Source organism: Bufo bufo, chromosome 4 (assembly GCF_905171765.1).
Source record: "Bufo bufo chromosome 4, aBufBuf1.1, whole genome shotgun sequence".
Classification (NCBI taxonomy): domain Eukaryota; kingdom Metazoa; phylum Chordata; class Amphibia; order Anura; family Bufonidae; genus Bufo; species Bufo bufo.
This window is the reverse complement of record NC_053392.1, coordinates 60,561,306-60,575,023: the sequence shown is the minus strand read 5'-3', so window position 1 is coordinate 60,575,023 and position 13,718 is coordinate 60,561,306. Positions and strand designations below refer to the sequence as shown.

General features: G+C 47.1%; 1 protein-coding gene across 5 annotated transcripts in view; it reads right to left on the bottom strand.

The window, feature by feature from the left end:
• Positions 1 to 517: 517 nt before the first annotated feature.
• The window catches only part of LOC120997286 (CD2 associated protein), an 88,208-nt gene continuing 75,007 nt past the window's right edge, over positions 518 to 13,718 (bottom strand). For all 5 annotated transcript variants that reach the window (XM_040427311.1, XM_040427314.1, XM_040427315.1 and 2 more), the window contains 3 exons: positions 13,206 to 13,408; positions 9,917 to 9,980; positions 518 to 1,265 (listed from right to left, as the gene is read on the bottom strand). In XM_040427311.1, the coding sequence (XP_040283245.1) occupies positions 1,224 to 1,265; positions 9,917 to 9,980; positions 13,206 to 13,408 (309 nt within the window). In that variant the 3' untranslated portion in view covers positions 518 to 1,223. The remainder of the gene's footprint in view (positions 1,266 to 9,916; positions 9,981 to 13,205; positions 13,409 to 13,718) is intronic.

Here is a 13,718-nt window from a genome sequence, read left to right as displayed (position 1 = left end):
CAGAGATAAGGAGCCGTTCGCTGAGCTGCCTGACGGAACAGAGTGAAAATTCAGATCCTGCTACTAAAGAATCTCAAGGATGTACAGACAAAAGGGCTCATTTTCTTTTTTTTTTTTTATAAAGACCAATTGAAAAAATTACTTTAAGCTCAAAACGAGTACAATGCCTCCAAAAGGTGTACACAGCCTTTAAGACCCCTGCTTGCTGTCATTAAATAGTGACTTTCACTGTCATGGTCATGTGATAAGAATTGTCCAGGAATGAGCCGCGCATCCATCACGTGGCCACTGATCGACAACCATGGACATTTACTTTCAGTCACAGCAAGCAGGGATCTTGAAAACTGATAAAGTCCTTATGCATGACAATAACTTATTTTTAACAGGGCAGCACAGTTCTGTGTCAGCGAGGCAGCAATCCTCCTTAGCACCCTACACATTAACCCTTTAGCGGCATGCCCCCTGTTTCGAACGCACCCATCTCAAGACTTTACACAGTCTAACACAATCCCTTGTATATATCCTAGTGCAAGTGGCTTGATGTCCAGGTATATATCGTTTTTTTTTTTTAAATGCATATATGAGATGCTTCCAACATACAGTATATATATATATAACTATTTCATATAAATCTAATTATACACAGCTTGTTATTAATACTCGAGCTGCGCGCAGGCACAACCGTGGGCGATTCTGGGTAAAGAAAGCTAAAATGTAGAGAAAAAAATAAAATAAAAAATAAAACCGATATATTTCCCTTTCCAAGTGTAGGAAAATATCAGCCAGCGAAGAACCAAGGCTATTTGGAGACCCCTGATAGGACTATATTACATTTTTTTTTGTTTTTTGTTTTTGCAAAGACATCTCCTTATTCAGAGCATAGACATAGGTTTGTTTTTTAATATAAAAATTACAAGTATTTAATAAAAGTCTGATACACAAATCCCTCTCTTTACAAACAAGTTCAGTAGTATATTCAAGCAAACCCAGTTATGCACAGGAGGGTCGCGGCTCCAGCACAGTAAGAAGTTAAGGCCCCATTTATCTTATTGGCAAAAAAATAAAAATATCAGGAAAATAATTGTCTTTGGGTAAAAAAAAAAAGAAAAAAAGGGGGGTCCATATAATAGAAAAGGTTTAATCATGCGTCAGTGAATGTGGAAAAAACAGATCACCAGCTATCTGTTAAGGACTTTAAACTGTGAAGATGCAGGAACCAGGCTTCATGACGACTGTATGGCCTTCTTCAGCTTCTCTATTTCACTCTGCAAGGGGCAAACCAAAAAGAAGTTACTATGGGTTTACACTGTAAAGAACGTCAGTAGAACGAGCCCATAAGACATAAGGGGCAGCAACCCTTCCCTATTAGGGTAAACACTTGGAGCAGCGTTATAGACGCCGGTCTTGGGCTACTTTCAGCCTTGCGTCGTGAATTCCGGTATGGAGATCCGGAAGAGGATGCATCCGTTACGTTAGGAAGTGGTTGTGTGAAATCAAAAAAAAAACAAACAGATCAGTCACTAAATACATTGAAAGTCAATAGGTGATGGATCAGTTTTTTTTAGGCTCCTAAAAAAAAAAATTGATCTGTCACCATTGGCTAAGGGTACTTTCACACTTGCGGCAGAGGATTCCGGCAGGCAGTTCCGTCGCCGGAACTGCTTCCGGATCTGGCAATCCGGACGCAAACTGATGGCATTTGTCAGACGGATCCGGATCAGTCTGACAAATACATTGAAATACCGGATCCCTCTTTGCGGTGTCACCTGGAAAAACAGATCCGGTATTAATTTTTTTTGCACATTTAAAAAGGTCTTTGCCGGAACACTTAATGCCGGATCCGGCACTAATGTAAATTAATGCCGGCGTTTCGGCAAGTGTTCAGTATTTTTGGCTGGAGAGAAAACTGCAGCATTCTGCGGTATTTTCTCCGTCCAAAAAACGTAAGAGGGACTGAACTGATGCATCCTGAATGGATTGCTCTCCATTCAGAATGCATTAGGATAAAACTGATCAGTTATTTTTTCCGGTATTGAGCCCCTGTGACTGAACTCAATACCGGAAAACAAAAACGCTAGTGTGACAGTACCCTTACAATGTTTTCAGTGCCGGATCCATTTTTCTTCCCCGTTTTTATGATCGGACACTAAACCGCAGCTTGCAGTGGTTTTGTGTCCGGTCACAAAACGGATTGCTGACGGAACTGAAGACATCCTGATGCATCCAGAACAGATCTGTTTCCATTCAGAATGCATGAGGACTAAACGGAAATGTTTTTTTCCGGAATTGAGAACCTCTGCCGGATCTCAAAAGCCGAAAACAACAACGCAGCCTTAACCCCATAAAGGACTTCCACATGTACGACGCTGGTGGACGTGACTTAAGGACCAGCACCGTACATGTACGGCAGGCTGATCGTACGGTGCAGGAGCTGCACCTGCCCGATCAGCGGCAGAGGTCTGGCAGTCACTGATAGCTGGACCCCTGCTGTAAGCGCGGGCATCTGTGAAAACACAGATGCCGATGCATTAACCATAGATGCACCGCGGTCTGCGCTGACCGCGGCACGTGCTATGTGTGGAGAGGGAGGGAGCTTCTATCAGGTCACCGTGCTGTTGTGACGGGGACCCGATGCCTTACTTAGGCATTGTGGCTGCTTTCCGTGAGAGCCTGGGAGATCCAGCATCTGTATCTCACAGGCAAGCAGGCTGCAAGTGTATTACACCGTGTAATACACTTATAGCCAATGCATCACAATACAGAAGTATTGTGATGCATTGTAAAGGGGATCAGACCCAGAGTGGGACAAAAAATATAGTAAAAAAAAAAAAAAGTTAAAGTTTTAAAAAAAAATGTAAAGTTTCAAGTAAAAAAAAAAAAAAAGTCCCTTTCCCAAAATAAAGTAAAAAAATAAATAAAATAAATAAAATGAAAAAGTAGACATATTATTATTAGGTATCGCCACGTCCGTAACAACCTGCTCTATAAAAATATCACATGACCTAACCCCTCAGAAGAACACCGTAAAAAAATCTAAATAAAGTGTGTCAATAAAGTAAATTTTTGTCACCTAACATCACAAAAAGTGTAATACCAAGCGATCAAAAAGTCATATGCACCCCAAAATAGTACCAAACCATCATCTCATACGGAAAAAAAATTAGCCCTACATAAGACAAAAAAACAAACAAAAAAAAACGATGGTTTCAGAATATGGAGACACAAAATTTTTTTTTTTTCAAAAATGCTTTATTATGTTTCTGAAACAAGACATATTTAGTATTGTCGCATCCGTAACAACCTGCTCTATAAAAACTAAAAATACCACATCATCTAACCTGTCAGATGAACATTGTAAATAACAAAAAATAAAAATGGTGCCAAAACAGCTATTTTTTTTGTTACCTTGCCTCACAAAAAGTGTAATATAGAGCAACCAAAAATCATATGTACCCTAAAATAGTACCAACAAAACTGCCACCTTATCCTGTAGTTTCCAAAATGGGGGTCACGTTTTTGGAGTTTGTACTCTAGGGGTCCATCAGGGGGTCTTCAAATGTGACATGGCAACTTAAAATTATCCCAGTGAAATCTGCCTTCCAAAAACCATATGGCGTTCCTTTCCTTCTGCGCCCTGCCGTGTGCCCGTACAGCAGTTTACAACCACATGTAGGGTGTTTCTATAAACTACAGAATCAGGGTAATAAATAGTTTTGTTTGGCTGTTAACCCTTGCTTTGTTAGCGGAAAAAATGGATTAAAATGGAAAATCTGCCAAAAAAGTGAAATTCTGAAATTTCATCTACATTTTGCTTTAATTCTTGTAGAACACCTAAAGGGTTAAGAAAGTTTGTAAAACGAGATTTTGTGAAACTCACCTGTAAAATCTGTTTCTCGCTTGATTCATTGGGGGACACAGACCATGGTATAGCTGCTTGCTGCCACTAGGAGGAGACACTAGGCTGAAAACTGTTAGCTCCTCCCCCGCCAGCTATACCCCCTCCGGCCAGGAGAGAGCTCTCAGTTTGTGCAAAAGCAGTAGGAGAAGCAGAAGGATATTACCATAACAACAAACGCACACGGTCAACGGACCCAAACAGAACAAGTCCCCAGGGAACCTGGCGGCTAAACCGAACACTAGGAAAACTGGGTGGGTGCTGTGTCCCCCAATGAATCAAGCGAGAAACTGATTTTACAGGTGAGTTTCACAAAATCTCGTTTTCTCGCTTATCATTGGGGGACACAGACCATGGGACGTTCCAAAGCAGTCCCTGGGGAGAAAACACAAAACAGAGTGAAGGTGGTAGAAAAACTTGTGACTCATCACACCGCGGCCTGCAAGACCAGGCGGCCCAGAGCGGCGTCCGCAGAAGCGAGAGTGTGAACCCTGTAAAACTTCGTAAAAGTGTGGAGGGAAGACCAGGTCACGGCTTTACACAACTGAGCGCCGACGCCTGGTGAAAGTGAGCCCAGGAGGACCCAAGTGCCCTGGTAGAGTGGGCAATGATCCCAGGAGGGGGCGTCCTGTCCCAAACGCGGTAACATTCCAAAATAGTGCAGCGAATCCACCGGGAGATCGTCACCTTCGAAGCTGCCAATCCCTTCCTAGAACCCTCCGGAAGGACGAACAAGGCGTCCAGGCGCCGAAAGGGGGCTACGGCCCAAAGGTAAATCCGCAGAGCCCGCACCACATCCAAATGGTGCAACGACACCTCTCTCAGATGGGAGGGCCCAGGACAATGTCCTCATTGACGTGAAAAGCCGACACTACCTTGGGCAAGAAGGAAGGGACCGGACGGAAAACCACCTTGTCCTGATGAAAGACTAGGAATGGTTCACGGCATGACAGAGCTGCCAGCTCTGAAACTCTTCGTATGGATGTGATGGCCACCAGGAAGGCCACTTTCCAGGACAGCAGGTGGGGGGAAACCTCCCGCAGGGGTTCAAAGGGAGAAGCTTGAAGAACCCCCAATACGAAATTGAGGTCCCACGGATGTAGCGGGGGACGGTAGGGCGGAGCGGTGTGTGCAACGCCCTGAAGGAAAGTCTTAACAGGACCCATCCCCGCCAAGGAACGTTGAAAGAAAATAGAAAGGGCCGACACCTGGCCCTTCAAGGAGCTGAGCGCCATGCCCAGTTCCAGTCCGGACTGAAGGATGGCCAGAACGACCGGCAGGGAGAAGGATCTGGGAGACAGGTCCCGCTCTTCACAGAACCGAAGGAAGGACTTCCAGGTTCTATAATAGATCCTGTAAGAGGTAGGCTTCCTGGCCATAATGAGCGTCCGAACCACCGCATCGGAAAAACCCTGCTGCTTTAAAAGGAAGGTTTCAAGAGCCACGCCGTCAAACGTAGAGTATCTAAACTCTGGTGGAAGACGGGCCCTTGCGATAGAAGATCGGGTCTGAGAGGGAGCGGGTCCGAAGCGTCCCCTAGTAGTAGGACAAGATCCAAATACCATGCTCGGTGCGGCCAGTCAGGAGCGGTCAGCAGAGTCTGAATGCCCTCCCACTTGATCCTGCGGAGAATCTGAGGCAGGAGGGACAACGGCAGAAAGACAGAGGAAAGTGAACCCGTCCCACGGTGCCACGAGAGCGTCCACCCCGCAAGCTGCGGGATCCCTTGCGCGGGCGAAGTAGCACGGAAGCTTGTGATTGAGGCTGGAGGCCATCAGATCCACGTCTGGCCGTCCCCAGCGACGACAGAGGGCGCCGAATACTTCCGGATGGAGAGACCATTCCCCGGGGTCTATCGTAGTCCGGCTCAGGAAGTCTGCCGTCCAATTGACCACGCCGGGTGTGGACTGCCGACAGAGCCGGAACATGAGCCTCCGCCCACCTGAGCATCCTTGCCGCTTCCGACATGACTGTCGAGCTGCGAGTCCCCCCCTGATGGTTGACATACACCAAAGCTGTGGCATTGTCCGTCTGGACCCGGACATGAAGGCCCCCCGCAGGAGGGGAGACCAATGGCGCAGTGAGAGGAAAGTCGCACGAAGTTCCTAGACATTGATGGACAGTCTGGACTCTGACGGAGACCATACGCCCTGGACTGTCTGAGTGCCAAAGACCCCTCCCCAACCCTGAAGACTGGCGTCGGTCATAATGACTGTCCACCTGATCGGAAGGAAGGACTTCCCCCACCTCCAGGTGAGTTGGGGAGAGCCACCAATGGAGGTCCAACCGAACCTGTTGAGGAACGGAAAACAGACGATCCAAGGACTCCTGGGACTTGTCCCAGGTCGAGAGGATCGCTCGCTGAAAAGACCGGGTGTGAAATTGATCAAATGGCACCGCCTCGAACGAGGCCACCATAAAACCCAACACCCGCATACAAACCCGGATGGAGACAGTGCGCTGCCGAATCAACCGGAGCACCGCGCTGCGAAAGTCCTTCACCTTGTCCGCTGAGAGGCGCACCCGGGCTGCTCCGGAGTCCAGAATCATACCGAGGAACCGAATCCGAGTGGACGGGACCAGGGAGGACTTCCGAAGGTTCACTATCCACCCAAAGTGGGCGAGAGTGTCCAAGGTGATCTGCAGACTCTCCTCGCACTGCCGGATCGACGACGCTTTGATGAGAATGTCGTCCAGGTATGGAAGCAAGGTGATGCCTCTGGAGCGAAGAAGGCCCATAAGCGGAGAGAGCACCTTGGTAAACACCCTCGGCGCAGTCGCCAGACCGAACGGCAGGGCGACAAACTGGTAGTGGTCTGAGTGGACCACGAAGCGCAAAAAACGCTGGTGGGCGATCGCGATGGGAACATGTAGGTAGGCGTCCTGGATATTCACGGAAGCCAGCCATTTCCCTTGCACCAAGGAAGCTATCACGGAGCGAAGGGACTCCATGCGAAAACGGCGCACTCGAAGGTAACTGTTCACCATCTTTAGGTCCAACACCAGGCGGACCGCCCATTCCTTCTTGGGCACAATGAAGAGGTTGGAGTAAAAACCTGAAAACCGGTCCTTCGCCGGAATCGGGGAGATAACTCCCCTGACCAGCAGATCGTGAACCGCCTGGAAAAAAGGCCCCCGCCCAAGCTGGCTCCCTGGGGGGACGGGACAGAAAAAAACCGTTTGGAGGCATGGATTTGAACTCCGACTTGTAGCCCGAAGTGACCACCTCGAATGCCCAGGCGTCTGATATGTGGGCCTGCCAAACCTCCAGAAAATGAAGGAGCCGACCCCCCACCCAGGAAGGTGGGGGCGCACCTTCATGCCGGGGACTGCTTGCCAGAGGAAGAGCGCTGAGGCTGCGCTCAGGGACCCCAGGCGGGCTGTGGTTTGAACGAAGGCTTCCGCCTTTGCTCCGTGGTGGACTGCCTTGCGGTCTAAGGAGCCGCCGGGCGGGTGCCCGTGAAGCGGTGAAGGGACTGGCGTTGCGCGGGAGGACGCGGTCAAGAAGAACGCTTGGGTTTGGGCTGCGGAAGATGGGTGCTCTTGCCCTCAGAAATTATTTCGGCAAGTTTGGGCCCAAAAAGACGAGAACCAGCGAAAGGAAGAGATAGAAGGGAGCGCTTGGAAGAAGAAATCGGCCTGCCAGGCCTTTAGCCAGAGTTCCCGCCGAATGGAGATGGCAAAGGCGGAGGACCGAACGACCATGAAGCCCGCGTCCAGAGCAGCCTCACAAAGTCTAAGTCCTGATGTAAGCGCAGGGCCCATTCGGAAACCGCCTTAGCCACCCACGCCAAAGCGAAAATGGGGCGGGGAGTGCCGAACCGGTGGCTGAAAAGACCGACTTCGCAAGCGATTCAACCCGTTGGTCCACCGGGTCCTGCAGAGAGGAGCCGTCCGCACCCGGAATAGTGGTATTCTTGGCCAGGCAAGCCACCGGCGGGTCCACCTTTGGAGGGGAAGACCACTTACCCACCCTATCTGGGGGGAAAGGATTAAGAAGATTGGGGATCAGGAAATGTGAACCTGGCTGCTTTAGTGGTGAGAACGGAAAAGTCGTCGTGGACGGGAACGATTTGGGAGTCTGCTTGGTACGCAGGAAAGAAACTCCCTGGTGACTGGAGGAGGGGCCCTTCTCTTGAAGTTGGAAGGTGTCCCGGAATGCCAAAACCAGACTGTCCACTAAGGCAGCCATCTGGGACGAGCGGTCCGGATCCAGATCCGTATTCGACTCTGCGAGTTCCCCTTCGAACTTAAGGGTCCCCAACCAACAAGGACGCCTTGGACAGCGAACCGGGGGGAGGAGGCGAAGGCGATGCCTCCAAAGAGGAGAGGCGTTCCTGCCTGGGACGCTTGCTGGGGTGTCTGCTCCTGGATGGTGCGCCCTGAGAGAGCAGGTTGTGTAGGTGACTACATCTCTACCAAGCGACCCATTAAGGAAAGGGTGGATTCGGAGATCTTGGATAGGTCATGAGGCACAGAGGGGGATTGCCTGGCCCCTAGGAAACTTCACAATACAGGAAGTGCAGGCATAATGGGTAGCCGTACAGGGGACTTGGGGCGCGGGATCCGCTGGGTCCGACGTGACAGGTGTCTGGGAGCCAAAGAGAGTACAGAGGAGGAGAGCAGCGCTGGTCCTACTAGAGTGGAGCAGAGTTAACCCTTGCTGGACGTGTCCCCAGGAGCAGGATGCAGCGGGTTGAGGTGGTCTGCGGCGAGCAGGCCAGTCTGAAGAGGAGGGAGCAGACCCAAGAAGATGTCCCTCTCAGGCTGGGAACCGCATGCACGGCCAGGCAGGCAGGAAGGGAAGCGGGGCGGGAAAAGTAGGCTCCGCCCCCCTCCAGCCGCCCGGCGGAAGAACGGACCGACTGTGCCTAAAAGGGGGAAAAAAAAAAAATATAAAAAAAATAACAGCCACCCTGCAGAGCAGGGGGTCTGCCTCCTACGACACCAAGCTAAAAACAGAGCTCTCTCCTGGCCGGAGGGGGTATAGCTGGCAGGGGAGGAGCTAACAGTTTTCAGCCTAGTGTCACCTCCTACTGGCAGCAAGCAGCTATACCATGGTCTGTGTCCCCCAATGATATAAGCGAGAAAATCAGTTTTGAATACCTTGAGGGGTGTAGTTTCTAAAATGGGGCCATTTATGGGTGGTTTCTATTATGTAAGCCTCACAAAGTGACTTCAGACCTGAACTGGTCCTGAAAAAGTGGGTTTTGTAAATTTTCCTAAACATTTAAAGATTTGCTTCTAAATTTCTAAGCCTTCTAACGTCCCAAAAAAAAGAAAATGTAATTTACAAAATGAACCAAACATGAAATAGAGATATGGGAAACGTAAAGTAATAACTATTTTAGGAGGTATTACTATAGGTTTTAAAAGTAGAGAAATAGCCATTTTTAAAATTGCAAATTTTTATTTTTTTATAAATAAAAATGAAATATTTTGACTCCAATTTACCAGTGTCATGAAGTACAATAGGTGACGAGAAAACAATCTCAGAATGGCCTGGATAAGTAAAAGTGTTTTAAAGTTATCCCCACATAAAGCAGACATCCTCAAACTGCGGCCCTCCAGCTGTTGTAAAATTACAACTCCCACAATGCCCTGCTGTAGGCTGTTCGGGCATGCTGGGAGTTATAGTTTTGCAACAGCTGGAGGGCCGCAGTTTGAGGGTGCCTGACAAAGTGACATATGTCAGATTAGCAAAAAAATGGCAGGGTCCTTAAGGGGTTAATAAAGCCCTGCACTGGCAGTGGATCCACCGGAGTTATGAAGAGGCGCCAGCCTCTACATAACTTTGGCGTATCCACTGCAGCTTCTAAATGTAAGACAACTTCCTAGCGGTTTGAAAATTGTAAATGAGACGGGTCCCCTTTTTAGATCTGGCGTGAGCCGGGAAAAGTCGTAGACAGAAATATGCCCGATATATGTGTATTTCTGTTTCAGAAATGACTCCCTTGGTCCTTAGGCCCCTAACCTTCAAAGTAAATGTTAAGTAATGCTCTAGTTACAAAATGCACTCACCTCTAAACCGCTCCGCCGCATTCTTTCCTCCTCTAAATCTCTTTTTATTTTATCCAGCTCATTCCTAGGGAAAGAAAAAAAGGTTAAAAAGTCCATATAAAACTAGCTCCTTTCCGGAGAAAACACTTACTTCGTCTCGCCTCATGCATCACTTCATTTATTCACATAAATTACTATATCAAAAAACAAAGCTGAACCCCTTAGTGACCACCCATATGTGTTTTTACGGCCGTCACTAATGGGCCTTGGGCTGGAGCGCCACCTTTTTACAGCGGCACTTCAGCCCAAGTTAGCGCTTAAGTCAAGCGCTAAAGATTCGTGCCCACATCATAGCTGAGGGTTCAGGGCAGTGATCAGAGACCGTGACAAGCAGTCTCTGATCACTGAAAATGCTAAGCAAAGCTGGGTCCCGATCCTCGACCCCCCCCCCCCCTGCCCTCAAAAAAGATGGCGGCGACCCGGCGCATGCGCACACTATAAGCCGGCCGCCCCTGCACTGGTTCTCTCTCCTCAGGAGAGGAGAGAGTGTAATTATTTATGCCCCGATCGGGTCCTGTAGTACCCCGATCGGCGCAATATGGCCCCCAATGTTATTACTAAAGGGCAGGAGCCCCCTCCCTCCCCCCAATAAAAAAAAAAAATGACAAAATGGCGCACAGCACAGTAACCGTCAGGGACCATAAGGCTCCATTCACACATCCGCAATTATGCGGAATGGAATTGCGGACCCATACATTTCTATGGGGCCGCACGATCCGGAATTGCGGACCCGCATTTCTGGGTCCGCAATTCCGATCCTGAAAAAATGGAACATGTCCTATTCTTGTCCGCAATAGCGGACAAGAATAGGCATATTCTCTTAGTGCCGGCAAAATGCGGAACGCACATTGCCGCTGGATGTGTTTTGCGGATCCGCAAAACACACACGGATGTGTGAATGGACCCTAAACCGGAGATTACATCCATTATATTTACTAAACAGAGCCAGGGCATGGGCAGTGCTTCTCTCTCCCCTCAGCGCAGTTAATCTGTGAGAGACTTCTGTCCTGGCTGTGCGATTTACTGTGGGGGGGGGGATTATAAACTGTCCGTCCGTAACTGACAATCAGTGGGTGTCAGTCATTAGGCGTCCGTCAGTGACTGTCAATTATTTTCATTAGAGACCCTGTGTCAGTCTGTTACTGGCGGTCCGTCAGTGGGCATCAGTCATTAACGGTCAATTATTTTCATTAAGGACCCGCGTACGGCCAATCACAGCGCCGGTGCCTGCACGTAATAGTGCAGGTACAATATGTTAACTGGCAGTGAAGTGTAACTCTTATCGCTCCTGAGGAAACGTGGGGTGTTATGCCCACGTCGAGCGAATACATTACTGAGATAGAGCTCATTCGGTAGGGCAGTAACACCGTGGCATCGTTCCACGGCTATATACTGGTTCTACTCATCAGACGTTTGCTTCCATCCACTGATCAGTCTGGTAATTTGAGTCCCTGCCCTTTGTGGTCGTCCCAGCAAGTCTAGGTCTGCTGATACTCACCTACACACAGGATGGTGAGCAAACCCTAGGTTGTATTTCAGGTTACCCTATATGTAGATGGCATCTAACCAAGTCCCTCTCTACATCTTGGGTTCCCTGCTTGCCTGGTTTTTAACCTAATAAAGATAAATTTACCCTCTTTTAACGATTCACCTTAATAAAAATGTTTTTTGTTTTTGAGGCTGAGATTATAGTATTTACTACAGAACGTTTATCACCCAAATATTATTCTTTGTTTGTGTTCTGAACAAACTGGAATTTGAAACATAGTTGGAGACATTTTGCTCCTTTTTCTTGGACTTTTTGCCTTTCACTACAGTTCAGTTTTTTTTCTTTTTTTCCGTTTGGCGAGACAGTCATACGTACAGGCAAATGCCTTTTTAGAAATCTGCCTCCCTTATAAGTGCACAGCTTCACTTCTCATCTGTACGCGCCACAAAGATAAGAATGTTTCTAAGACAGTAACACGGTTACCCAACTAAAAAGATTTTTTCCTCCAATTTCCTGTGAAAATTTTATCAACAATTTGAATAAAACCATATAGACGCATTATTTCAGCCTATAATAATTTTGCACTCGGCATGCTCACTACACCGCTAGATGCATGCTTTAAGGGATCTCGTTTTTAAAATGGGGTCATTTATAAGGGTTTTCTATTATTTTGCAGCTCGACGCCATTACAAGTGTGCAATGGGACCTGAACCATTTTCAGTTTATTATCTGAAAGCCACTGGGTGCTCCTTCATGTTTGGGCCCTGCCGTGTGTCAAGACATAGGATTAGGGCCACAATGGGGGTATTTCTGAAGACGGGAGAAACGGGGTGATACATTTTAGGGTGTACTTCTTCATTTTCACGTGCTTCGTAGAAAAAAAAAAAAAAGTCTTTAAATTGACAGTTTTGTGTAAAAAATTTAAATTTAATTTCTCTTCACCTTAGCATTAATTTCTTTAAAAGCCTAGGGGGGTAAAAAAAAACTCAATACACCCTTCGATGAATACGTTAAGGGGTCTAGTTTTCAAAATGGGGGCACTTTTGGGGGGGGGGAACTATTATTCGGACACTTATAAGCCTCTGTAAACTTGGCTTGTTGCAGGAAAAAATATGTACTTCAAAAAAACATTAATTTATGTTAAAATGGTAAGTGTCCTAAATAAAAATAAAAAAAGTAAGTTTTTTGGAAGTGCAGCCAAAATAAAGTAAAAATGTGGAAATCTATTTCTGATAAAAATATTGAATAGTATTTATGCATGTATGCGAAATATTGCAGTTGAAAAATTTTACATTTTTTAATAAAGATACGCATATTTTATCGGTAAAATTTTACCACCTACGTAAAGTACAATATGTGACGAGAAGACCATGTCAGAATTACTTTGATGTGCGAAACCTTTACGAAGTTATTCTCTGCTAAAGTGACACATGTCAGATTTCCAATATCTGGCTTGGTCTTTAAGGCCCAAACAGGCTTGGTCACTAAGGGGTTAATGAGGCACAAAGCAGAGTTCGGCTTAGTGCTTTCATACAGTAATTTAGGAGAATAAACAGACACGGCAGTACATTTTACAGGAGGACAGAACCGATATTCTTAAAGTTTTTAGAGGAATCGGGTTCAGATAGAGCAATCTAAACCGATTGCTTAACCCTAATTATAATACCAGAATAAAAGAAAAAAAAAAAAAAAAAAAACAACTTAACAGATCTATCTTCCCCCTACATCATACAGTGCAATATAACACCCAGCCCTGGGTACCTATGTTCTTTCCTGAGCGCGTCCACTATAGTTAGCAGCTCGCTGATCTGGGCTCTTAATTCCTCCACCTCGTTCTTCCTTCCATCCACAAGATCAAGCTTTGGTTTGAAGTCCGCAGCGACAGGGCTCAAGGGGACGAGGTTGGGTTTGCACACAATTGACAAGGGTGAGAATATTGGTGCGGTGGCTGCGGTCACTAATGGCTGAAATAAAAATAAAATAAAGGTAAATTAGAAGCTAAAAAGTAAAAAGTCCAGCTCACTAGATATCCACCGTGCAAGGCCAGCTCTATATAATGAACCTTCAAAGAAAAACTTCCAGCACGCACTAGGTATAAAAGATTGCTTCGTCTTTATTCCATGCCACTCGCAACAATTTATTCCATGGCACCTCCCGATACCTCCCATCAGATCAACATGTTTCGAACCATAAGGTTCTTACTTATGATCTGATGACTAACCGAGTTCGAGCACCTTTATGGAGATCCACCCCAATCACGAACCTGATTGGGGT